This window comes from Chroicocephalus ridibundus, chromosome 1 (genome assembly GCF_963924245.1).
Source record: "Chroicocephalus ridibundus chromosome 1, bChrRid1.1, whole genome shotgun sequence".
Classification (NCBI taxonomy): Eukaryota; Metazoa; Chordata; class Aves; order Charadriiformes; family Laridae; genus Chroicocephalus; species Chroicocephalus ridibundus.
This window is the reverse complement of record NC_086284.1, coordinates 20,666,003-20,693,451: the sequence shown is the minus strand read 5'-3', so window position 1 is coordinate 20,693,451 and position 27,449 is coordinate 20,666,003. Positions and strand designations below refer to the sequence as shown.

The 27,449-nt window shown below is 36.1% G+C and overlaps 1 protein-coding gene across 3 annotated transcripts in view; it reads right to left on the bottom strand.

Moving 5' to 3' along the window:
* ATM (ATM serine/threonine kinase) overlaps positions 1-27,449 on the bottom strand; it is a 75,397-nt gene that overhangs the window by 13,927 nt on the left and 34,021 nt on the right. For all 3 annotated transcript variants that reach the window (XM_063330444.1, XM_063330435.1, XM_063330452.1), the window contains exons 30-52: positions 26,381-26,555; positions 24,257-24,421; positions 23,846-23,978; positions 21,675-21,770; positions 20,116-20,287; positions 19,549-19,690; positions 19,258-19,434; positions 18,687-18,861; positions 15,305-15,392; positions 14,787-14,942; positions 13,737-13,845; positions 13,289-13,377; positions 13,091-13,193; positions 11,857-12,005; positions 10,287-10,391; positions 9,671-9,790; positions 8,331-8,565; positions 6,457-6,624; positions 4,081-4,200; positions 2,833-3,050; positions 1,865-2,072; positions 741-854; positions 201-359 (exon numbers count right to left, since the gene is read on the bottom strand). In XM_063330444.1, the coding sequence (XP_063186514.1) occupies positions 201-359; positions 741-854; positions 1,865-2,072; positions 2,833-3,050; positions 4,081-4,200; positions 6,457-6,624; positions 8,331-8,565; positions 9,671-9,790; positions 10,287-10,391; positions 11,857-12,005; positions 13,091-13,193; positions 13,289-13,377; positions 13,737-13,845; positions 14,787-14,942; positions 15,305-15,392; positions 18,687-18,861; positions 19,258-19,434; positions 19,549-19,690; positions 20,116-20,287; positions 21,675-21,770; positions 23,846-23,978; positions 24,257-24,421; positions 26,381-26,555 (3,376 nt within the window). The remainder of the gene's footprint in view (positions 1-200; positions 360-740; positions 855-1,864; positions 2,073-2,832; positions 3,051-4,080; positions 4,201-6,456; positions 6,625-8,330; positions 8,566-9,670; positions 9,791-10,286; positions 10,392-11,856; positions 12,006-13,090; positions 13,194-13,288; positions 13,378-13,736; positions 13,846-14,786; positions 14,943-15,304; positions 15,393-18,686; positions 18,862-19,257; positions 19,435-19,548; positions 19,691-20,115; positions 20,288-21,674; positions 21,771-23,845; positions 23,979-24,256; positions 24,422-26,380; positions 26,556-27,449) is intronic.

Genomic DNA, 27,449 nt, shown 5'->3' with positions numbered 1-27,449 from the left:
CTTCTTTCAATAATAATTACCAATATATGCACAAAAGGGGGGGGGGTTATTATTAAAAGTAGTTTTTTCCTCCTACTCTTTCTTAACAAAAGTCAGCTGATGAGCTCTACATTAAATACCCTTTGACATATTTTTTTTTCATTTTTTAACAAAATTAAAAAACTGAATATGATTGATAGAATAGAAATTTTTGTAGTCACCACATCAAGCTGGGAGATTTCTTTCGGTGCATTTTTAATTAACTTATTTCTTCTTATTGCATCTGGTTTTGTGAGGAGTTCATCTTTGTTAGCATTTGCCAAAGCTAATATTATAAACAAAGTATGATGTGGATGATCCAGGGAAATTCTAGACATTAGCTGTCAAGAAAAACAAAAAGATCCCATTATTGAAAACTGTACAGAAGAAAAAAAAAATTACTTAATTAACATTATTAATTCTATTGAACTTCTGAGGTTCCTAATAGGAAAGGAAAACTAATACTTAGATGGTATTTCCACAACTAAAATACATTCAAAGTATATTCCCATACCTGCATAAGGCTATTCTTATACAACAAGAGAATCAATTAAGCAGCAAGGAAAAAAGTCTCTAATCTTCTCCCCCTCTCCCTCCACTACATTGATTTTGCATCACTCAATTTATTTAGCTATAACTGCACAATGGAAGATACATATTATTAAGAAATATGCACTACTAAGCCAATCAAGGTATCTTTAGATACAAAAAACATAAATTACATTATTCAGAACTTCATGAAATCCTAAACCACCCATCATCTTGGTTCCCATCCGAGCAGCCAGCTGGTACATCAGGGGCAAAAACTTGTATGAAGGGATCTTCTCTGCATTTTTCTGTAGTAGAGAAAATTAAGTTAGAAAGCTGTACTGAACACCAAAAAAAATACCAGGTACTACCTTACTAGGTGAGGGCTAGCAATTTTGGTTTTGCTTTTTGTTTTTTTTGTTTGTTGGGTTTTTTTGGGTTTTTTTTTTGTTTGTTTGTGGTTTGTTTTTTTTTTTGTTTTTTTTTTTTTTTAAGCTGAGAGTAATCATTGCTGTGTGATCAAACGGCAGTCCAGCGACTATCACACCCTCTTGGTCCATGCCCCCTGAATGCTACAAGTCCTTCATAAGAAAACTACTATTTTCTGTTCTATTAGAGCAGAGCTTAGACAGATGGATCCAGAATTAATTTCTAGATTCTTTGTGGCAAGAGACAATCCAAATTGAAAAAAAATTACAATTTAGTTTAACAGAAGAAATAATTATGTGTAAAAAATGAGAGTAAAGGAACACTGTCTATTTTTCAAAGTTAATTATAACACAAAGCAAAGAATTAAATTATACAGATCTCTGTTATAAACAAATTGTTTTGGTCAGAATTAAGAGTTTTCCTGCACGATTCTAGAAATGACAGAACTCGCCTGACAATGAGAACTTTACTGGTCCCTGGCTACTGTGTTATATCTAAGAGCTTATCCTTTCACCTAGAAGTGTATATAATATAAACTAGAATAACGTACTAAAGGGTGCTGAAGATGAGTAATATCCAAGGCATGTAAAGAACAAGGTGACAACAGCGAAAGATCATGAGGTATGCTTAGTCATACAGATTTCTCAAATTAAAATGCTAAATTAAGTTAAATTAAAATGTATTGAGAGTTACAGCTCTCTGTTGAAAAACTAACTGATGAGCAACCAATGATGATTGAAAAAAGCAAGTTTTGAGGAAAAAGTTGCAGAGATACATAGGAAAGCATACTGCACAGTACTATAATTCACATTCTAGAAACACAGGAGGAGAAGGAGAAGATGGGTAATTTAACGTCAAAGCATAAGGAAAAGCAACAGCAGACACATACCTTCATCATTTCATTGACTTTATCAACTCCAGAATTTTCAAGCCATAGGGAACAGAGTCGAAAGATCCACATGTCATGTTCTTCTCCACTTAGTAAACAGCTGATATAGTTCTCCACTGCTTTACACAAGAAGCGTTTGCGATCCTCGGTTAGGGCGTGTATGGCACATTCATCCAGTTCCAGTTCTCGCTGAACCTTCACTGTGTATCTATGTGAACAGACATTACTTTTAAACAACAAATTATCTCTTAATGAACTTACAGCAAGGCCATCCCTAGTCTTCTTACTAATTGAACATTTTTTTAACTTGTTTTGTATGTACAAGCACGGTAAAATAAACAATTGAGAAACCAAATTGTGGGAGCTGTTTCTTCAGTGTACGTCCACACAGACCCACCACTCTAAAGTAAATTTTCAGTCAGTGTCTTTCTTCTTTTTAAGATTTAATCTCAATACTAGTATAAATGTGAATATCCAGTATAGGTAATTTGTGTAAAGACTTCAGTTTCCAACAGCTGAAGTTCAATTTTTTCCAGTCGCTTGCAATTGCTTTTACTAAATTTTTAAGAATTCTGTATTAAGATGAATTCCTCTCTTTGACCAAATTTGTAAAGGAGAAAAATCTCAAACTCATTTATTTTTACTCTGTAACGTTTTCCCTGTCAAATAAACTGAACAAGTCCAGAGAATAAATGTGAATTCTGGCCCATGATCATGCACACTGTTTACCTGCTGCAACACTCCTTGGCTTAGTTTTGGCCCACACTACCTAGCACTCTCCTAGATCATGTTCAGGCACAGTTCAGAAACTATTTGCAGCAAGCACTACAGATTTGGCCACTGTTTTGTGGAGAAGGCAAAACGGAGCTGCAGAGATGTGACCCATGCTGTACCACTTGCCCGGAGAATTAGTAGAGATGGAGCCTTTGATAGCTCCATAGTAACCACCTCTCCCTTTGAATGCTCACCTATTTGTCTGAACTTTACGCTCCCTGATGAGGCCGACCTCCTCCTTGGCCTTCTTCAGTAATGCCTGCTTATTTTCAAACTCTGAGGATTTCATGTAATTCTCAATTCGCTGGTACTGATTATCTGAGAAACGAGCCAAAGACAGGAAAGCCTTCATCTTTCCTTTCTTCAGCTCATCGCTGCCGTCTCCACCGTGGCTTGCAGCAATTTCCACAGCCTAGAAGGGAAGTTACAATAATGATAAGACTGATAATCAGATTAACAGTGCTGCACATACTTGATTAAACTCTATTATCACAGAAAAACAGAATGGTTGAGGTTGGAAGGGACTTCTGGAGGTCATTTTGTCCAACCCCGCTGCTCAAGCAGGGTCATCCGCTCAAACAGGTTACTTAATGTTGCCTATGATGGAACATACATGCACACAAAATAAAACCTACCAGTCTGAATATTCTTCTCCTAAGTGAATTTAATCTTTGAGAAGCGTTCCAGTGCAAGCAGTCAAAAAGATTATCCTGTATGAAACAGCTGTAATAACCATACAGGAGTTTCCTACAGCTATCTATCTTTTAGAGTAACTAGGCATGAAGTTTTACAACAGTTTTACAAGCTTATATCATAAGATGGTGAGGAAAAAATAGAAGATAGTCCAAAAGTGCCAAAAAGAAAAGAAAATTACATGAGAGTGTCGTGTCATTGATTCAAATCATCAGAGAGAAGAAACCATGTAGAGAGTAACAGAGAAAAGCAACCATATAGAGTTTCACAAATTAGCATGAAATAAAGAAATGCAGAGTGGACAAATATTAATAAAAATGTTTCTACTACTAAGAGTTTAAAAAATACCAAACCAAACCAGTACTTTTAAACACTAGAACAAGACTTTCCAACACCTGGAAAGCGAATGTTACACATACATTGCCCATACTCAAAACGTGGTAAGCGAATGATCTGCCCTGAGAAGGAAAGGATGGGGATGGAGTGGAATGGGAAAAGGAAACTGGATGAGTAGTTGTAATCACTGCACTTCTAAGCCAATATTACTGTGAATTCTATAAAGCCATATTTTGAATATTTTATAAGATTAGTGTTACACAGTATTATGTGAAACTATAATATTTTTATAAGAAAACATATTTTCCATCCAGAAAAATAAAGGCTGCATTTAATAATCTACTTGACGTTTTAACATCCTATTTTAGCACAGCGTTATCTCAAAGACTGCACATTTCAAAGACTGGACGCACCTTTTCTAAGTATTTCTGCATGATGACTGTAGGGTTTTCCAAGCATGTTTCTGCTAACCAGGTTCCGCATAGCCTCAGGCACTCTGTATATATCAACTTCAGATGAGGATCATTCTCAACCTTTGAGAAGCAAGTTTTGGGAAAAAAAAAAAAGAGAAGGAGGCATCAAATAAAAATACCTTTTACATATGAGGCAGACAATTCATAAAGCTTTTAAACACTGAATATAATTCAATCACTCGGGTGTATTACACATAATGTATCTACAGAGTCATTTACCATCCACATCTACAGTAGTCAGTAACTTTAAACCACATTCACATTCTATGTTAGACTAAAGGAGAGCACATATATTTAAATAGCTGAGAGTCTGAACAATGAAAAACAGAATAAAACAATGACAAAATGTAATAAAAACTAAATAAATTCACAACATGTTTCCAGAATTGGGATATCCCCATTTAGTCTGAAGTAGCATGGTACACTCCATAGGAAACGTTCAGGAATCGTGGTAACTATGTGCGATCATTAACTTTTTCAGACAGACCTCTACACGTAAACTTGGTTAAAAGTGATCTGACAAGATGATGGAGGAGGTTTCCAAAGGACTTGCCTCCAGACTGGCAGCTCAGCTTTAACTGTATAGCAGGACAAGTTTCCCAAATACTTTTAGTATAGGGTACATATTAAAGACCACCAGATCAAGATGGCAACGCTGACGGTGAAATACTGAAGGATACCATAGGCTGCAAAAATACAAAACCCCCTTATGTGTACAGGGAAAATGCAGCACTGGAAGGTGGGAGGAGGACTAAATTTTTGGAGGCCCTCATCAACTGCTTCATGAAGCAATCATATCAAGTGACAGAATTTTTCCGAAAGCTTACAAAAATATCTAAGATAACTAAGATTCAGAGGCACTTGCTGAAGTAGAATTTGATGAGAAGACATTCCCCTGTCTGAGGTGAGATTCCATTTCAGAAGTACAACATAAAACTCAGAGCTCAGTGTGTTTGTAAATGGAGCAGGATTCAAAGATGTGAAACAGCACCCCATGAGACACTGATGTTCCTAGATAATGGATTAGTTCATGGGACAAAGTCGTCTGAGGTACAGCAGTAAACATTTATCAGTCAAAAACTGGCCTGGAATTTCTGTACACTTTGTGATACAGCGTCAGCCCCCCTGAAATAGAAGCCTCAACTCATACTCCCACCTTTGCACAAAGATTCCCTACAGACATCAGGGAAATGCCTGCAACAGAGGTATGCTTCTTTAGCATAAAACATATTACTAGTGTCTCCCTGTATTAGTCTTTTTTTACACAATAAGAGCCAGAGATAAAATCATTATTATTATTATTCTTGTAACAAAAATATGTACACCATTACAGTTCCCAACGTAATATGTATCAGGAATAGCGTGGCCAGCAGGACTAGGGCAGTGATTGTGCTTGGCACTGGTGAAGCCCCAACTCAAGTACTGTGTCCAGTTTTGGGCCACTCACCACAAAAAAGACACTGAGGTGCTGGAGCGGGTCCAGAGAAGGGCAATGAAGCTGGTGAGGGGTCTGGAGAACAAGTCTTATGAGGAGCGGCTGAGGGAGCTGGGGTTGTTCAGCCTGGAGAAAAGGAGGCTGAGGGGAGGCCTTATCGCTCTCTACAACTACCTGAAAGGAGGTCATAGTGAGGTGAGGGTCGGTCCCTTCTCCCAAGTAACAGGCGATAGGAAAAGAGGAAATGGCCTCAAGTTACGCAAGGGGAGGTTTAGACTGGGTATTAGGAACAATTTCTTCACTGAAAGAGTTGTCAAACATTGGAAGAGGCTGCCCAGGGAAGTGGTTGAGTCGCCATCCCTGGAGGTACTTAAAAGACAAGTAGATGTGGTGCCGAGGGACATGGTTTAGTGGTGCAGCTGGCGGTATTAGGTTAATGGCTGGACTCAAAGGTCTTTTCCAACCTAACTGATTCTACGATTCTCTGCCAAAACAATACTGGTTGGCCATTAGTTATTTTAACTATTGTCACAGAACAAGATGATATACTTCTATGTAACAGTTTTGTTTACAACAAGTTAATTTTTTATGAAGGGAAATCATCTCGGATTTTAAAAAGCTATATATTTCACAGTGGTGGCTGTGGAGGCAAAATAATGAATAATGAATTCTAACATTTGCCACTCTCTCAGACTCTCACCCTGATAAGATTTGCTAATACAGATTTTTTTTTTTGCTTTCAGACATTTTGAAAGTACTAAACAGATTTAGTAATATTGCAGACAGCCTTTCAATTTTCTTCCAAAGGAAAACTTCAGAAAGTGAAAATAGGATCTTAAATAATTTAATTCCCATAAGTTTATACATTATAAAACACATACCTGAAACCAATCTGCATCTAACTTTTTTATCATCCCTTTAAGAATATTCAGCGCAAGACTCTCTTCCTTTTTAGCCCAGAAAACCTGAGCTTCTTCTAGTTGCCATTCAGAAACTCCATGTCCCATTGGATTGTGTTGTTTGATCTGAAACATAGCTCTTTCTGGAAGCTGAAATTGAAAACAACTTTATAGACAATTCTGTAAGTCAAATACATGTATCTCACAGCAACTCCATCTTCATTTGCTCTACTTGTGCAGCATATTCTGCCTATCCAATGCTAAGAATTTATTTGCAGCAAAGAGATTGTTATTTTTCTATATACTTGCAGAAAAGCCTGATTTGCAATAAAAATAAACTATGGAATTAAACTTCACAGACTCTCAAATAAAGCACCAATGTTTAACATTTTACATTACTTGGAGGTAATTGCCTCCCTCTTAACTCGTGTCACTGGTGAAATAACATCCTCATTATTTCGCAATCTAATGTCACTATGACAGCACAAAGAGCAAACTCTTTATAACAATGTCAAATATTGAGACTAAAGTGTATTTTCGCAAACTGTCCAACCAATAATCAAATCGATGAAACTTTTAAATAAGCAAGGTAAACAATTAAAATGTAAGAATGCCTGTGAACGCCAATGTAAGTCTGAGTACTTCAATTAGTGGTCAGCGTGATGATTCTGTATGGCACACTCTTCCTTCTCTTGACGGATGGTAGTGGCACCAAAGAGGAAGAAAAGCCTTTAGTTGCAAAGAGAGCTTCCTCAAAAACTTTCCTCCATCCAGACACTTAGTGTTGTCAACTACTGTCAAAAGGAAAGGGTTCTCCTTCCATGGTCTGAAAGACTGATAAAGCCCAGAAGTATGCCCCAAAGGTTGCACATGACCTACAACGCTGAAGAGGCTGAAATGAAAGTGCATTCGGAAATGCACTGGCTCAATCTCTCAGAACCTTCTAAATCCTTCCAAAATATGGCACCCCAATTTTAATCTTCCTCTGTAACTAAAAATCAAAATAAAAAAAAATTCTGTTGAGGCTCTTAAAGGACACTCATCACTACAGTGTTAGTGGCTGGGCAAGCATGAGATAAAAAAATTCTAAAGAAGTTATTTTCCCAAACAATTTCAGAGGCACTGAGTAAACCTTGCAAATTTATGAAATCAAAGACAGCCATTACTACTGATTTCATCATTGTTCACAAAAAGAGTTAGAACCTTCCTGAAATCAAAGTTTAATATAGTTTCACATATGTGAAGCATTGAACGTCTTTCCAGGTTATGTATTTAGCTGGAACTGTTTTCTGCAGAGGTTTTATTGTTGATCTATAAATTCTTGTTGAGTTACTACTCCAGATGCAATACCCAGAACAAGCCAAGGCTGACTCTGGACTTTAAATGCACTAGCAGCTGCAGAAACCATTGCATTAAGTCACTCACAGAGAGAGATGCACCACAGTGCAATGGTGTTTTGAGAGTATAAAACCTTGAAGACAACACTAAATACACAGATGCAATGGTGTTCTTCCTGCAGCTTTATTCTGGAACACCGCAACAGGGTGATGCAAATGAAAACTGGATATATAAAGACTGCACCAAAATAAAGTAACAGAGCTATAAGAGCATTCTCACTAAAAATTTCATTTTGATATTATCTACCTCATAGAGTAGCTTATAGTTATGACCACAATTCAGAAAACATGCCCATAAATACAATTTATGAGTAAGTTCTACATAGTTTAAGTCTCCAACTAATTGATTCATTGAATAAACTTAAAATACAGTTAATCTTTAGTACTGTTAAAAAATGAAGTTATTTTATAAACTAAAAAACTGAACATCCATCATTGATCTTTCCTGGAATTTTTTACCTGTGTATTTTTAGCAGTTCTTGCCAATCTAGAGAGATCCACTAGATGTTTGGTCAGGATGTCTTTAATACATTCTCTTTTGGTATTTTCATTCTCCTTTTCGAGCAATATCTCCAAAATTACAGTGCGCAGAGCCATGATAGGTTCCTGGAAACGGAAGTCACTGTCCTTGAGAAGCTGGGACTGTCTCTGCCATTTCAAATAAGTATCATTCAGTTGTTGAGTAGTAACAGATCTGCAATTGTTAGCAAAAGAAAAAAGAACCGTTATTAATTCTCGATAAGTATTAGTGAAATGCAAGATGAGTAACAAAAGTAAACTACCGAGGCAGTTCACAGTCTACAGTTCAAGAAACAGTCCGTAAAACCCTACAATGATTAATACGCGGAATAAACTGGCAGGCTTCCAGTTTTAATAGACATGAAGATCAAGAGATCAACATTAGCAAGGTGAACGACTCCACTGTAAACATTCTTGATTAAACATCAAAAACAGTTGTGTTAAAGGTCCGTCAGCAAAGGGGATCATATTCAAAGATAGGGCTGCTTAAAAGATTAAATGTAGGCTATGAAAAAGACTACTTAAAAGATTAGAGACCAAGATTCCTATTTTATTATGTAGGTTATATATGGATTAATATAAGAATAAATTCCAAACTGTGACGTTGAAGCTGTGTAGGTTGTCACTGTACATATTATTTTCTTAGGTGATTCATTAACTGCAAATAGCAATGGTTCATAAGGTCCTGGACATGCTAAATGACTGTAGTATGACTATAAGCTACCAAACGACTACAGCAGAAAAAAAATAATCAATGTTAATAGCACTACAGAGATAAATACCTTCCTATAATTAAAAGGCAACATTAAGAATTCAGATAGAATACTGATGGTAATAGTGGTCCATGAAGAAAGTGATTCAAACTGAAACAACTTTCAATAGATCTATGGGTATTACCAAGGAAACGGAAAACATTTTTAGAAAGGAAACTAGAAGAGGATGACTCAGTTACTTTAGTAAACCAAAGGCTAGGAGATACGACTGCTACCTTGGAGTATACCACGAAACTCAAAACAAAGGAAAGAAAACAATTATTTAAAATACAATACTGGCATAATATCAAATAATTAAAACTAGACCGTGAATACATCTAGTCCAGAAACAAAGAGAATCTAGATTTGTCTTCACATAGTAAAGCTAAAATCCATATCATTTTTAAGATGAAGTTTGAGATGTTCACGAATACAATTTGTTGAAGTAATTTTATTTTTGTGCTAGACTTGATTACCAAAAATCTTGAAAACTGAGAAAGAAGTATGAAACAAGCTTAAAAAAAATACCTGGAGAACAGCAGACCTATATTTTCCAACTCTCCAATTAGCTGTAGTCTGCAAAGAGTTGGATATAATGAATAAACAGACTCAAGGCTGCCTTTGCACAGCTCTTCTACTTCATTCACTCTGTGGATTTAACAGAGAAATAGCAAATTATTTTTTTTAATATCCACAAATAATTCCAAAGTTCTATAACATAATTTCCATACAGTGAACAGAATTTAAAAAGCAAAATTATTCTGTTTGTAGTTATTTTGTATTACCATTGAAGTTCCAAAACTAAGTTTGTCAATAAATGAATACATGGTAAGCATATATAAACTCCAAAGCCTACGTCATAGCTCAGCTAAAGAAGAGTAGTCAGCATTCAAATCCACTTAAGAGGACCACAAAGTAAGGTATGTATACTACAGGAAACGTATCTTCAATTAGCACACGAATTGTATATGCACAAAAAGTTAAAAAACTTAGAAATCAAGTTGCAGTCCGGAAGTATTAATTTTATTCTATGCATGAGTCTTTATTTAAGGCCATAAAACCACAGTACAATCTTTTATACATAACTTGTGACTACAAACACACACACACGCTCTCTAACAGGAGAATATTTGCATACAGTTACCTGGCATCTTTAAGACTGTCATAGAAAGCAGAGAATTCCTTATCTCGTAAAGACTGAAGAGCATCATACAATGATTCATGGTACCCTGGTCTTCCTGTCTCATCTCTTAATAATAAGACAAAAATAACATAAAATAAAAGGAAAACTGTTTCTCTACAAAGAAGAAAATTTTATGACAAATTTTTTTAGTAGTATATTTTCTGTAGTTGTATGTTTTACATGATAAAAAATAATGCAACCCTTAAATTTTAAATTCATGTAGTATTTTATAAATTCAAGCTATTATTTTAAAACAAAGAAGAAACAGTAATGGTCAAAATGTTTGGAATATGAAGAATATGTTCAAGGTTGTATCAAAAACACAACACAAAACCAACTGCACGATAAAAATTTAATCATAACACACTTCTCACAGTATTATGCTGAAAGATATATATTACAGTATGTATGCAACTTCACAATCAACAATTTTTTTAAATTTACCTTCAGAAATATTTTTAAAAAGGAAAAAATAAAGAAAATTGGAAGGCTGAAAACACCCATAGTGTTCAATTTAATTTTCTCTTCTTTGCCCTTTTCACTTTTCTTTCTTCTTCTTCTTGACCCTTCTCTTCCCTGCCATCTCACTCTATCTCTTTTCATCTTAGATGCTGTTTTTCTGCCCCTGTATTAAAGCTGAATATTCTGTTTGCCTACGAGGTTTATAACCAAAGAGGTTTATACAAACCCTAACCCAGGGACAAAGACAGCCCATGTGTATGAAGTTCATTCTGATTGTGGCATGACAGATGCCCTTCAAAAGGACACGTCTGTGAAGTCCTTCAGGTCCTTCTAAACAATGATCTAAAGGCAGTGCAGGAGAAGAGAATGCACACACCACGAGTAAGTCCCCCAGACCCATCTCTCTGTAAGAGTCTCAGGAGACATCCTCCATTCTCCTCACCACTAAGAGTTAACGTAGGAGGAGTTACTGAAGACCCCATCATGTAACTTCTGCTTTTGCCAAAATGTAGTGAAGCTATTCTGTATCCCTCCTAAAACGTGCGATGATGTAGCTGTACTAAGGGACAGAGTTCACCCTATATCCTGGCCAGACAACATGAAATAACTAATGCCAGGCATCCAACATTACACAAGGGCGGAGATTACTCCTTATGAAAGAGTAGCCATGAATCAACACCGATGTTTCCTTATCCAGGTCTTGACAACCTCTTGTGGCTTACCAAGTAATGTTTTCCCCATTTGCTTATAAATTAAACATTAAAAACTATCTGTCCCTCATATGTACTTAAGATGCACCTACTATCTGAGTTAAAAATGGAAAATTTTGGTTTATAGTTATGAACAATCAAAATGAAGAATCAACTGCAAACAGTTTCCCAGCAAAATGAAAAGTGATTTGCATATGAAACAGACAGGTCTAAGTGAAAAAGACTGCTTTTCAATTCAATGATTAAGATAAATTAGGTGACCTGCTTCATAGAAATTATATTCTAATTACATCTTTTTGCTTGCAACTGAAACCATTGCCTTTCACTTAAAGAACTAGCAAAAAAGCAAGTTGGTTTACTTGACAGAAGAGATGTGGCCCCACTGCATGTTCCTCCATGCTGCCTGGTAGCGTATTTCCTGTAGTTCCGCACACCACTCAGTGTTTTCATGTTCCAGTCCTTTTAAATACATGGAAAGAGTGTGGCAAAGCCCAAAATTTTGCAAAGCCTGGAATTAACAAAATTACTGAAAGTTGGTTTTCCTCCTTTAATAAACTGAATTGTTTTTTTAAAAGGCTTTATTTTACCTTGGGAAACAAAGAAGCCTTTGTGGGTAAGGCTGAACCATAAGTATTTCTTAAGTCAGCACTATATAAGATGAAAACTTTTTAATAAGACTACTAATCACACTATTGATACCTGCAATCCCGGAAAAACAAGTTTCATTACTACTGTGGCTGGCAGTCTTTGAAATAAATTGCTATGTTGTGTTTCAAATGAACTGTCTGCTCCCATTTCTCCATTCCATCGTTCCTGAGTAGTAAGCCAAAACTGGTTTTACTTCTTAATGAACTGTTTTTCCTAGTAGGGATTTGAAGTTTCCTGCAACTCCTAAAGTCCTATCTGTTTGAAGACCAAAATGACTTTGCAGTTGTGATCACTTATCCCGGTTACGTGTGCAGACATTATGAAGGAGAAACACAATGGAATTTTAACAATGATACTAAATAATTTGGGGTAGGAAAAGAAAAGTACTACAGGAAAATGAAAAGAGGTGAAACACAGATATACCTGTGCTATGTTATTACAGAACTGGCATAAACATTTTTAAGCTAAAAAAGCAACATATTTTTAAGGCATCAATAAGACAACATCAATTCTATTTATTTATTTTATCAGAAATACCAGTTTCAGTAAGATAGTTGCCATAATAGAGAGGTTTAAAGCATCAGATGGCAAAAATAACCAACTACATTACTTTTTATATCCTGTCGTTTTAGGAGCTGGCCAAATTCCGTATAAAATTAAATATATTTATTTTGAAATATTTCGCAACATTCATTACCCAAGACAGCGATGACAGGTGAGTGATGAGAGGTCTAGAAGTCTTAATGTTTTCCGGACAAATACTGAGTTGTGTTATATTATACAGTTTGGATGCCTATGACAGTGGGCTGGACTTGATGACCGAAGAGATCTCTTTTAGTCCTAAAACAATTTTGTACTCACTACAAATTACTCTCAATATTATGGATATCAATTCCTCCATGGCCCCGTTTCACGCAACAATTTCCTATTATGAAATAAAATTACCTCTATTATTCCTGCCTGGCGAGTAGATGGAGAGAGGCTTGCCTCAAGGTCATATGTTACAAGGGCTTTCTCCCATACTGCTTCATGCTCGTATGTTCTTATCCTGTTGTAAGTAAACAAGAAGTTTTCAATTTAAGTTCCTTACTAATAAATGAAAGCAATGAATTTAAAGAACAAAAGAACATTAATAAATTATACCGTGCTAATGGCTGCAACATTCTTCCTCCACCGCAGCCATAGAGACTGTCAGGTTCTCCAATGCTTCTATATATGTCCATGAGAAGGTCCTAGAACACAGACCATAAACCAAAGAATTACCTCTTTTGCAAGCAGCTCAAGTGAGTTTTATACATATCAATGTGAGTTTTACAAGTCCCGCCATGGAACATGTTGTTATCATTGCTTAGTTTTCCTTTATGCAGTATCTGAGCCTGCTGCCATCACAGGAAGAAAAGTTTTGTTAGTCTAGCAAAACTCTTCAGGACTACCTAACTTCTCCGCTATGTTATTAAAAAAGCAGCGCTGGGCCTCAGGTGGACTGGTTGAAAAGCAAAAGGCAGTCGAGTTCCCTTTGAATTAGAGCATGAGGACAACTTTCAAATACAGTTTGAGGTTTGCTTTCGCATTATGAAGCGCCCACATGTACCTGTAAACTTATGCCAGTTTCTTCTTTGCTTTTTTCATTCAAAAGAGTAATAGTTGTTCTTTGACTTTCCTCTTCAAATGACAAACTCTTAGCTGCTTTAAAAGATGACCTAGAAGAAATGTTTTAACTGGTAAAGTTAAAAGAAATTTCATACAAAGAACTAAAGAAATCCTAAAACAACACTTGAGAAGTAAGAAGCACAAACACCAAATGCAAGATCAGGCCTGTCATATCCCCAGGTTATTCAAAATGGCTTTCCACCAAAATGACACAGTGATAGCTGAACTGAGAATATCAATATCAAGGGATTTCAACATCAAGGTGATTTTTCAGAGAAAAAAACCAAACCCACCTTGTAATGTCTAATCTTTTATTAAATCAAATTGCTTTTGTAGATGCCTGAAGCAAGAATGCTCTCTTCTGGGAAAGAATAAAAGCAACTACATAATATATATGCTTACAACCATACTTCTGTAATACATTCACTGCCTCAGGGATACTTGTCACCAAAATGAAGCTAATAAACTAGTTCCATATTTTGATCTTTCTAGACTGGAAGACAAAGATAATTGTCCATTATAGAAGCAAACTCCTACAAGGACCATTCAGCTCTACCCACACAATTCTGGTCATCATTCTGCGGTTTCCTTCTCCCCTTCATTCACTTCTGGCTGTAATTTAACCACTAGCACACTATTAATTATGAGAAGCAGAATCTCAAAAATGTTCAATTTAGAAAGTGAGATTCAATACGTTTTAGTATGCAGAAGCACGAACCCTGGTGAAGTTTCTCCAGAACACACACTACTAAGAAAACTTCCTGGTTAGAAGTCAAAATGACACTATTTTAAGTGTGTCCCAGCTAGCAAACTAGCAAGCTTGGGCTCACATTCAAGGACTGGCAGAAATACCTTCCAGGACAATACACACACCTAAGGAATTTTTTTAATGTTTCCTTGACTTTTCACATAACAAAACACTACTGGGTCACACAAAATGTGATCCATTTTACCAGAAACGTCAATAAACTGCATTCCTCAAGTCTTGTACCTTTCTTGCTGTTTGTCTATATTTATCTTGTCTGCGTAGATTTCTGTGTAGAGCAAGGCTGTGAAGTGAGCAGCACAAGACTGTGCTGCTATAGCAACCTCCAGATAATTCAGCTTTAGCCAGAAGCTGTCATCAAAAACTGTACCTGAAACAGATCTGATTAAATAAAGACTTTAATATTGCTGTAACAGACCTTCTCTCTCACATTAAACAAAATAAATCCAATCTACCTATAAAGCCTTCCAAAGGCTAATTTTATTTTAGGCCCCCCCCCTCAAAATCCATACCACAAAAAGTTTATCAGACAAAAAGATTTTAGAAAACTCCTTCAGCATGGCTAGAACCCCGTAAGGCTAGCCATATCACTTCTGTAACAAATGCAAGGTCACTACTGTATCTTCATTCTTTTAACTGACATGTCCTCCACCACCACATCCTTCTTCCTTAATCTAGAGCATCAACACATCTTAGAAAGTCATAATTAAATTAAAGTAACATTTTGCAAAGCTACAATTCACCTCTTTTGTCTTCTTAAGTAATCAACAACAGCAAGCATGGCTCGTCGAGATACTTTATCCAAACTTCTAAAATTCTGGGTTTCTTGCTCTGGGTTGTATATTTCAAAAGAAAGAATATAATGAACTTTTGTCATAACATATCCACTTACAAAATAAAAAGGTGTATTTTGTACTTGAGAAAATAACTAAAAACTGGCTTGGACAGCATTTCCAAAGTTAAATAGTTTGTCACAAAACGTATTTCCCCTCGTTATATGATGTCAGTGACATTACAGTAGCTCATACCACAATTTTCTTTATCAAATTATCTTTCTATTAATAATTTGTGGATTTTTTTTCTTCTTATAGAATTCAGAGATGATCCAATGTCATTGCACAAAGCTCCAAAACAGACCTCGTCTCTTAGGACTGAGCCATATAAACTTATTCCAAAGCCACAGAAATACTTATTAGTAGCTTTAATGTAGATTTTATAGAGCATGTATGCTTATACAAAAACCACTGTCTACCACACACAGACACATACTTTTTAAGAATTTATATTTCAATGCCTTGCTTCTGGATTTAAAAAAAAAAATAAATCAGATGGCTATATTGTGTTCTGGTCATTGGGTTAATAATTTTTTCATTTTTCTCGACATTTTTAATTTATAAGTTACAAGAAGCAAGAAATAGGAAAAGCATAAGCAAAGGTTTGATTACTACTACACCACAGTAAGATGCAGAACTAGAAATTTCCCCTAGAGAAAGCAGAAGCCACGTAAAAAAAGAAGTATCTGAGCATTTCGTGTGCTCCAACAGAAATGAACAATGCTTACTTTCCACTGCTACCACAGACCTTATAGAAGAAATACCAACTCCTTCTTTATAAGTCATCTCCCAAATGCTAAACTTTCAAAAGACATACAGTAGAGACATCTCTCAGTTCCTAACACACCATGACATTTTTCTCGCCAGATCCATCCCCATGTGCTGCTGCATTACTTGCAAATGTAGACAGCGTCTCACAGGCAAGGTCCATTCTGTTAGCACTGCAGAGTCAATGCCCCAAAGAGATTACTGCTTCCTATTTCATAATGTGATCAGATGAATAACTGAAAATTTCTGAATGAAAAAAATTTGGACTAGACGATCTTTAAGGTCCTTTCCAACCCAAACCATTCTATGAATTATATCTGGGTACCAGAAAGTATTAACGAGTCAGGGGAAGGAAAAGGCACTGGCCAAAATCGGAAGAAAAAAGTTATTCTTTTTTGAAAAAAGTTGTTCAACAGACCAAATGACTGTAATGGTAACTATAAGATGTCAGCATGTTGTTCATGGTCACTTGCTAACAAGAAGCTTACAGACAGAAAATGAAAATGGTGTCCTGTTTTTTCATGGCATCAGATAGAAATTCTAAATTCTAAGGAGAATAATTGAACATGACAGATTCGTTCAACAAAAAATTTCACCTCTTCTGCAAAATAATGGATTCAGCTGACATATAACTCTGGACAGACTGACAGGCGCTAAGTCCAAAATATTCCTCATTTTCAGTTTGGTGGGTTTGACTCTTGTCAAGCAGTTGGCAGTTTACAATTAGGTTTGGTTTCTCAGGCAGAGCAGTGATTGGCATCATGTTCACACTATTTACGCTTTAAATTGCCAAGATTAACAGGCAATACCTAGAACTTGCATGTCAAAATAGATCAACAAGAAGACTCTTGTTCAGAAGCACTCAACTCGCTCATGTCTAACTCCTTGGTCTTTGCCACAGTTTGGATCCTGATGGATTGGAATGAAATACATATTGGTTTTCTAGGAAGTTTTTTTCTCCTTGTTTTGATAGGTAAGAGTTTCTCCTTGAAGAAACTGTTAGTCACCAGATGTTTAGAATACTGCTGACCTTCTATAATTCTAGCTTTGGAAGTAACATATCTTTGCTCTGTTGGCTACTGCACCTCCAGTTTATCTGTAATCAACTACATAGACAACGAGCTGTGTGCTACTTCCGTTATTTCTTTTGGTACCAAGACAGTTTTTAATCTGAAGAACACCATTTAAAGCTTTTACATGTCCTTTATTTTGCTCTTATTACCTCAGTAAGATCCCTTGCATAGAATCACAACGTTTGAAGAAGCCTCTATGATTTGCTCACTGGTGTCACTGAACTAACTGCAAGCTTACAAAACTTAGAAAAATCCCTTCGTATTTTTCGTAGAACATTTTGGGTGACTCTGCACATCTGAGCATAAATCTGTGCAGCGGTTTCCCTGGCTGCTTACAGGAAGGAAATAGGAAATTGTTAATCCTTTTCTATCTCACGAAGTAAAACAATAATAAAAATATCTGGACCGTGGGAACAGCTTGTTACCTGACTTCAAAAACGTGAAAGAATACTGCTCCAGTCTTTCTGGCCAGGCTAGCCAGCATCTATGAAATGTACCTTAAAATACTCCTACTATCATTAGGCTTGTTTACACCACTCTTAGCAGAAACTGCAACACTAAGTGTTCCTTTACCTCTCTGGCAACCTGAAGCTTGCATGGCTTGCCTGTAAATAGACTGCAAGACATGGTACAGACTCATTCCTTTGGTGATTTGTCACTGAAGAAGGGAGTTGGAAGACATAGCAGAGTAGCTACTGCACAAAAAAGTATTAACCTGAAGTTGCTGTTATTTGTGTTAAGTAAGGGACATGCACCAATAAAAGAAATACATTATTTCAGCTCTTGAAAAATAAGTGCATGTACCATTCACATAGTCTGATAACAAAGACCTTATTGTTTACACAGATTTATGCTAACTTCAACCACAATCTCATTGGAAAGGACACCAGCCAGCTTGATTAGAAGATACTTTGTTTTCAGTGAACTTTACTGCATTGCTCATAATCTGCTGCAGTTCTTTCGGTTACAACTTCCTTTCATCCTGCTGGAATGGAACAGGTTTTTTGAATGTATAGGGAGACCATTATGAACACGAGGCAGAAGCTACAGCAAGGGTTAGTCTTTCTCCCAAAGGGAAAATCCAGGTGAAAACTGCCTCTAATCACTCTTGTTTGAGTAAGAGAGGAATTTAACTGCCAATTAGTCATTTTAAGAGACAGTCCAAGATTCAGCCTTGCCACAGACAACATTGGGTCATATCTAAATTCAGCAAGTAATAAACATTATCCACTTGTGAATAAGGAAAGAAGCTATATAGAAGAAACTACTTGGGTGCTGTCAATGAACAGCTTCAAAATTAATGGTATACCTCCACTGAAAAAGATCAAACAATTGGGCAGAAGCTTCTAAAATTCTGTCTGCCTACAAGTGTGCATCATACGTTTGATGTCAGAAGATAATTTTTTCACAACCAGAATCTTTCAGCTGAAACAAAAATATTGTGACATTACCTGAATCAGAATTTGGAGGTGTAGTAGATCTACTAGATGAGGCAAATCTGCAACAGGCTGTAAAAAACTTCTGGATATGAACTGACAAAAGATTTCTCCAAGATTCATCTGGGTCATGAAGGAGGATATCATGAATCAGGTATGGAAGCAAAGTTTGACACAAGTCTGTTTTCACCTAGAAAACAATCATGCACAGCAGCTGCTAAGAAAAACAACCAAAAGCCTTTCTTTCTCAGGTTATAACCAAACTGACAACTACTCAAACAAACATGCAATGCTTGAGAAAGAACATGTAATATGAAAAACGTAAACCACTCAATAGGGCTATGCTGGCATTCAGTTAAAGTAGTCATATAAAGTTCATCTATGTTTACAATTATCTCTTGTATTTCAAGAGTGTATTTTATGGGTATCTGCAATATCTGACTACGAAGGATCTGAATTACTGTTAAGAAAAAGTAGTAACTTAATAGCAGAAATTACTATTTGCTATCAAGATGAGTAATCATATACTTTTGTGCACCACAGCGCACATACATATGCATATATACATATGTATAATTTAGCTCACCTCACATAGTGGCTTCATTAACTGGAGAACTTCATTTTGCACACCTCCACTGTCCAGTATTGAACTAGTCAGGTGCTTGATCCAAGTCTCGTGACTTTCTCCCAGAGGAATCCACAGGTTTGTGTCATCCAAAGTTTCTAAAGGAGCTTCTGTATCATTAGCAGGTACTACAAAAAACTAGAAGGAAAATATATATATTGTAAATATAAACAAATTCTACGGCATTTAAAAAAGCACACTGCAATCTGCACAGACTAAAACATATGAAATATTAACTATCAGAAGAAATACCTTTTTCCTAGACGTTCTGAAGGGCTGTAGATAGATTAACATGGGATCAGCTTTATTTTTATAAACTTCCCAAAATTCACTGCCAGACTTGGTGGCTAATATGTTTTTCAAACAGGAAACAGCAGCAGCTCTAACATCAATACTGAAAGAATAACATATACAACAGTGTTATTATTCATTTCATTCAGATGTTTTATTTTCAAAATCACCTTAACGCAGGACAAATAATTCCACCATCTAACAACACGTGCGTCGAATCAGAAAATTTTGGACTAGGATATGCCATTGCATATTTTGTTATAAAGCAAAGCCTCGGTATTTACTCCACAGCACTGCTATCCTCCACAGCACAGAAGAGATTCTCTGGCTCCAGTCCAACTAGAGGATTTCTAGGCAACATGTAAGCTTGACTGGATAAGTAATCTGAGTATAAGATAAGTAACGGTTGGACATTAACAGGTGTTAATAACACTTTCAGAATGTTACTCGGGTGATTTGAACAACGTACAACTTAATGGCTCGTATTAAGCTTTGAACTAATTAAATTAAATAAATAAGTATACTCACCAATTATCTGTTAAAGCAGTATTTATTTGAGTTAACATTATGAAGACCCACTGAAGTTTTCTATCTTCAAGTAAGTCCACTGCTTTAGAATCCAGTGCATTTTCAGCACGCTGAAGAGCTATGGTGGAGAAATCCATGGGACCTATTTCTCCCAAGCAACCTCCAACAGCCTCTGCAAATGCAGGCAATTTTATAGTCTTATCGCACTAAAACAAGGTCTCAAACTAAAAAGTTACAATTAATACAAACTACTTTTAGAACTGAGATTATTACGGGGTAAAAAGCTGTAAACATTTAAAAATAATCACTTGAGAAGCTTTATGATTAAAATTACATGTACACAAATCTTGCAGCTTTAGACTCATAAATAATACAGTTATGCTTTCTAACTCAATTTTTTCCGCTGCCTATGGCTCTGGATTTTGCAGTTTAAATTAGATATGGATTTTCTTTTTGCTTGTGTCAGAAACAGCTAAGTGCAAAAGGTCAGAACCACAGCCACTAAGAAACGCTCATTTGCATTCCCTAAGGGTACGATAAACACAAACAGTGGCCTGCGGGCACAAACAGTGGCCTGTAAACTCAGTAGAAATTAAACTACATTTTAGACAAAAGGATGTATCAATGTGTTCCTCATTTGCTTTCCAGAAAAAATATTTTATAAAAAACACATGACCACATACAAGAAACAAAAGAACAAAATGGACCTTGAAAATAGTTTTAATAAAAGGATGTTAATGTTTGTCAGAAAGAACCCCAAATCTATTTCCCTGCTCTTTCCTTCATACTGGGCACATGTGTTTCAATTTTCTGCAATGTTGTTTTAACCACCAGAGCAAATAAAGAACAGACTGAGATATACAGGTTGTGTTTTGAACTAAATTTAACAAATTATCTACGGAAACACAATGCAGAAAAGGCTGAAACTTACAGCTTGCAGAGGTGCTGAAGGAGGTATCATACTGAAGTCAATGTGAGCTTCAATTGCTCAGTGTTTGTAATTATTAGTCTTTTAGACGAAAAATTTATTAAGGCAAATGTGCTCATTACTCATGTTTCTGTCTAGTTTAGACAGCTGATTTCAGTAAACATCACCTTCACGGAGTTACTCCCCATTTGGGGAAGAGAAGATCTGGATTTTAGCTTTGGATCAGACATTAATCAGGCGCTCAATGTAAATGGCGAGAATAATTTTAATAATACAGAAGAGGCTTTAAGATGGAGAACAAATATTTTAATTTCCACTAAGGCATACCTTTCAAATTTTCAGATAAGTTCTCTTTGATTTTTCTTACTATTTTGCAACCTAATAAAGTGATGCATGTAACAGCAGATGACTCTAAAGAAGAGACCAGGGTCTAAACTGATGACAAGTTATTAGCCAAAGCCGTAAAATACAGTGACTGAAAAGAAGATGTATCCCTCATTTTAACATTCCTGATGGCTCCCTCTGGCAGGAAATGCAAATAGCAGTGGGAAGTAACACTGAGCATGGCAAAGGTTCCGACCTGGGGTTTGCAATGACAGCCCCAGGACGCCTGTGGGACTAATTAACTTACCCAGCACTGCTTTTTCACCTCTGCGGTTAACTGCCATCTTGGACAGCTGCAGTAAGCTCACCACCAACTTCACTACTACAGAATCTTCAGGCTTTTCTGTCATTCAGAAAGAAAAAAAAACAACCCAAAATGTCATTGTGTATTTGTAATGTGAAGACATTAGAAGAAAATACTGCTTTAGTAATGTGAACATGCATTATTAATGTTAAAGCAAGCTGGTACTAAACAGTACATTAAAAATGTATTCATTTTTCTTATTCATCAAGTCTTGAAAAAATGTCTATCCATTTGACCATGCCAAAGAATCCCCAAAACTAGAATACACTGTTACTATTTTCAGTGTTTTGATGTAGAAATTATAATTAAATACATGAAATATTAGCATAAGTTAGTGTAAGAATGTTATTTAAAACAGTGTAATCGTACTATGTGACTCCAATGACAGCGCTTAATCTAATATCATCACTCTGTTCTAAACTGGAATCCAAGGAATATCTCAACATAAGGTTTTCTACCAGGAATTCCACAGAATTTGACTAGCTTTCAGTTGCCTAATTAACTTTGCCAAATTATAAACTTTTGAGATGGATATTTCCTTACATATTTGATGCCTGCCTGAGGTCTTTTTTTTAAATAAACATTCCAAACAAAACTGTTTTGTCATTTCCAGAAACAAGGTCTAGGAAAAAATATGACTTACCAATGTAAAAAAATAAAAGCAGTATTTTCTTTAAAAAAAAATATCCTGCTGCCCTGTTGACTGGGATGGAAACCTGGAATCAGGCTTTATGTTTGTTGACATTTTATAAAAATGAATACGCATGCGGCCAAACTGCAGTAGTTATTTCTTAATGTTATCTTTCAGAATACAGTTTTATAGTATGCTAAAAATATTTATCAGTAACTGATTTTTTACTTCTTTTTAAAACCTACAATAACACTACTAATAAAGTTCTCTCTAAGTGCTTAATAGACTTCTAGTATAAGGCAAAATCAAGGCAACAGGCCCATCAAGCTTGCTCGCCTGCCTCCAACAGAGCAAGAGTATTTCCTCTCAGGCTTCGCCAGTCAGCAGATCGGGGATTTCTGAGCAGAGCGTCATACCTAATGATCTCCGTGAGGTATGTCTAACTCCTTTTAAAGTCCACTATGCTTCTGATCTCCACAGCAAGAGGCTGTACGTTCCATGCTGTATATATTTTCTTTGAAAAAAATATGTGGTTTCTCTTGTATAACTGCTGCCAGATAATTTAATCTGTTCTTGTGCTGTTATAAAAGTGGTAAGTGCTCCCTACTCAGCTTCCTCAAACCATTCATCAGTTCATACACCTCTCCGTATTCCTATTCAATCTCTTTTCCAGGCTCCCAAGGCTCTTCTCTGATGAAAGCTGTTCCACACAAGTTTGTTGCCCTTTTACTAACTCTCTTTTCAAGCAGAATTTTGAGACTAAAATTGTAAATGATATTCGAGATGTGGAGACATAATGCACTTACACCATGGCCTTACGCCAGACTACTATTCTTCCCCAAATTTTACTTTGTACTTATTTACAATGAATTACATCAGCTATTTTTTTCTTCCAGCCATGCACACAAGCTGATGAAGACTTCACATAGAGGAGAAAAGTGAAATGGCACAAGCATCTGAAAACCAAAATAGGAAGGAACTGGGTCTGGACTGAGGGCTGAAACAGAATGCTGGGATGTGGCAAGGTTCAACTAAACTAAATCCTACCGTTTTAAAACTTCTGTGAGCTTTACTTTCTAACTTGTTAAGTCATTAATAAAATATAGCTTCATTACATTTAAAAGATTTAGGGAGATTCATATACAAGAAAACTCATTATGCAGCCATAAAGCAACATACTCATATGTTATCCTGGACATTCACAATCACAAGTGCCCCATGCCAAAAGCTAGAAGGGCATTTTATCCTCTCTGCCATATAACACCTCATATAATATTTATAATACACTCTGATAAAGATACTTCATATTTTGCTTAAATAATAAATGCAATTCTGCTCTGCATGTGAAATTATAATAAGGTTACATTGTTAAACATACAAAAAACAAGACACAAAATAAAACATCCAGTGTCAAATTAGTTACATCGCTACACACCTAAAACCAGATACAAAAGAAATAAAATACATAATTAGAGGTCAGTACCCTGGAAATTTTTCAGGAGATCCTTCATCTGATCTTTGTATTGTTCCAATTGTTTGCGTAAATCATACAGTCCTTCAAGTCGTGTTAAGGGCAGTGAATCACAAACACCAACTGAGAGAAAGTGATTAATTTCCTGCAAAACAACACTTTGTATTAAGCACACACAGCATACAAATAAAGGCTTCAAGTAAAGAAGCGGCTCTCAGCAGTCCACAATGTGGATATTAATAGAAGCAAAATAAGAATGGAGGCCTACAAATATCTCAGTGTCTGAAACTGTCAATAAAAAGAATCCACATGCCTAATTTAAAGCTTTCTCAACTATACCTATCGCTAGAAAATTGTTTTTCTTTTTAAAGTTTACGTTACACAAACCACTATGTCATGAGATAGATTTTAAAATATAATTACCTCCAAAAGAGAATATGGTCCTTCACTGTATTTTATTTTCTGCTGAGCTGCTCGCAAATCTTTAAAAGCAGGATATTCAGGAAAGGGATCTAAGCATTTGATTGCATGATTCAGATTTTCATTATCCTTGTTATCTATCACCAGATACTTCAACAAGCCTAGGACCTGAACATAAAAAGTAAATGAAAACCAAAAAATACAGATAAACATTTTTAAGCCTTATTTCTTATTCAGGTTATAAAGTTTGTATTTCTCCAAGTCCCACTAAATTGAGACCTGAATAAAAAAAAAAATGGTAAGATAACTTATTTAGAGTGTTAAAAATTATAAAATGTTTAGAGATGGGAAAATCACAGCTATATTCTGAAATGGTGAGGTGTTTTTGATACTCCCCCTCCCAAACAGACTTTCAAGCTTTTCTTATCACAGGCTGCAGTTTGATCCTGTCTTTTGATGAAGGTGATTTCAAATACTGGTCAACACAATCACTAGAATATTGATTTAGCAACACAGTACGCACAAGCAGTCCTTTTGATGATATTAGAACTTCACTATTCTTACTAACTAAAGTGTCAGTAATTTGAAATCTGGACAAATGTCTAAATATCATAATTTATTGCCCAAATCACTGACCTCTGGCAGAATTTGTTTTATAACAGTTCTACTACTTGAATAAATGTTTGCTAAAGGGGTACCATACTTTGCAAAAAAGCTGCTTTTACTCTTTACTTACAAATTAATGCAATTGGGATATTCGATCCAGGCAGTTTTGAGGGGTCTACAATCTAAATGATGAGGTTTTTATTTGGAGACTTTTATTTACCTGAAAATTATTAACTAGTCTCCATTCAATGCTGAAAGAAAAATAAAAAGAAGAAACTGAAAAGTGACCACTAGAGGAAGGACTTCCCTGCAGGAGTATGATTTGAGAAGGTTTCATATTGGATATCATTTCCAATTCAGAGAAATTTTTGCCCTCCCCACAGTTTCTGCCCAGGGATGCCCTGACATGTTGCCTTTGCAGTTCCTTGTGCATGTGCAACTGTTTGCATAGACATACTATAAATCTGATCACGATCATTAAGCTAAGAAGATTGCCAGGTTATTTCAGCTGAATCAGCAAAGATGAAGACAACGTAGGGCTACATTGCAAACATGAAGGTGTACAGGGTACTGTGGGATCAGATTAAGCCAGAAGGCAGTCATGAGGACTGAAATGCAACAGGCATACTCTTCTCACCTTTGGCTACTAATTATAAGTCTCTGAATCTAAGTATATTTTCACCCCCAGCAGAATGCACGTACAAATCATTACCAAACAGAAAAGGCGGCTTATAACACAACAGAAACAGCTTCATTTCCCTTTTAAGGCCTATGTGCTAGATTGACTTTTAGTGACAATTTGTTAAGTTTAAGTACACAGCTGAACAACCGAAATCTGTTCTTTGCATGTATTTCCTCTTTGTCTTCTAGACACCTTCTCCTTCCAAAGGTCTTCACCGTATTTCCTGTGAAAACATCCACAGAGCTTTCTAGGTAACTGCTTGGCTGCTCGATGTGCTCGTACTGATTAGCTTGCCATCACCTGCCATTTTAGCAATGCCTATGGTCTCTCTCTCTTTCCTTTAGTGTTATCACTGATTCAGTGTCTTTACTCAACTACGGTAACAATTCTTCTTCAACTTACCCTGAAAGTTTTAAACCTCTTTCAAATTTGGCTGAAAAAGGAGCAGATTCAAAGCAGACATAAAAGACATTCCAACAGCATTAAAGCTCTTTAAGAAATATGATTTTTTTTTTTTATAGGCTGAGTAAATAGAGAATTAGAAAGTAAGTGATACAGTAATCTCAGCAATTATGACAAAATACATCTCAATCACTGTTTAAAGCTGTAGGAATTAAATACGTAACAGAATATTTGTCCAACTAGAAGTACCAAAAGTAAAGACACTTTTATTTAAAAAAAATAAACTATTACATCCCAGATAATATTTTTTATAGAAATCTATAAACCACAGAAAAAAGGAATTAAAATTGAACGTGAGTATAGATACAGCTTTAACTAAACAGCAAACATGAACTAAAAAGCTCAGAGATACAGAATAAGCAGCAACTCAAAACTACCTGTTCCTGAATCTCAGGCTGGTCCACAGCAAGAGGTATTAGGGTTCCTACAATAACATGAAGGTGGCTCTCTAGAGCATCATTGCAACACGTAATCGCTGTGTGGCAAACATGATGAAGAAGATCACAACAGAGTGAAAAGCTGCGCATGGATATGTCTCTGATAATAACAGGTCTGTCACAGGAAACAAAAAAGTGAAATTAAAGAAATACGAATTGTCATTGTCTCAAGTATTAACCTATTACACAACAGGGAAGAATAGGGGAAAAAGGGAAATGTAAGTAAACTTTATAGGAGGAATTGCTTCTAAACTTTAAAATTTATCAACTCAATCAGCTGTAAGGATTTAGCTCAGGAAACATATGAGAATGAAAACACACAGAATTTGACTGATTCCTTTAAAAAAATGGAGTAAAAAGCTTAGAGGAAAATATATTCCAAAAAGAAAAAAAAAAACAAAACCAACCCTAAAAGGCTTTTAGATTATTATTTGCCAGAACACTGTTGACAGAAACGGAGGAAAGTGGAAAACATGTTCTCTAAACTCTCCTCTCTCTGACATAACCATTAGTTTAAAAAAATATAAAAAAAATTTAGGCTACAAAGGACACCTGGGGATTATCTAGTCCAGCTTCTGCCTGAAGCAGGGTCAGCTTCAAAGTCAGATCAGGTTCTCAGGGTTTCATTGAGCTGAATTCTGACACATTCCTTTGACGGAGAATCAACAGCCTCTCTGAGCAACCTGCTCCAGTATTTAACTACTCTCACTGCGAAAAACTTTCCCCTTATGTTCAACTAGAATTTCCCATATTGCAACTTGGTGGGTGCTACCTCTTGTCCTGTCACTGTGCATTTCTAGGAAAAATCTGGCTTTACCTTCTCTACAAGGTATCTTCCCATCCAGAAACTGGAGAACAGAAATTAGATCAGTTTGACTTATCCCCCTGGGGGGTCTTCCACTCAACTCATCCCAAGTCCTGGCTGGGGTGGCTCCACACTGGATGCAGTGGTCCTACTGGAGCTTCATAAGACTCAGAAGGGAATGACTACTTCCCTCAACTTCGGGGT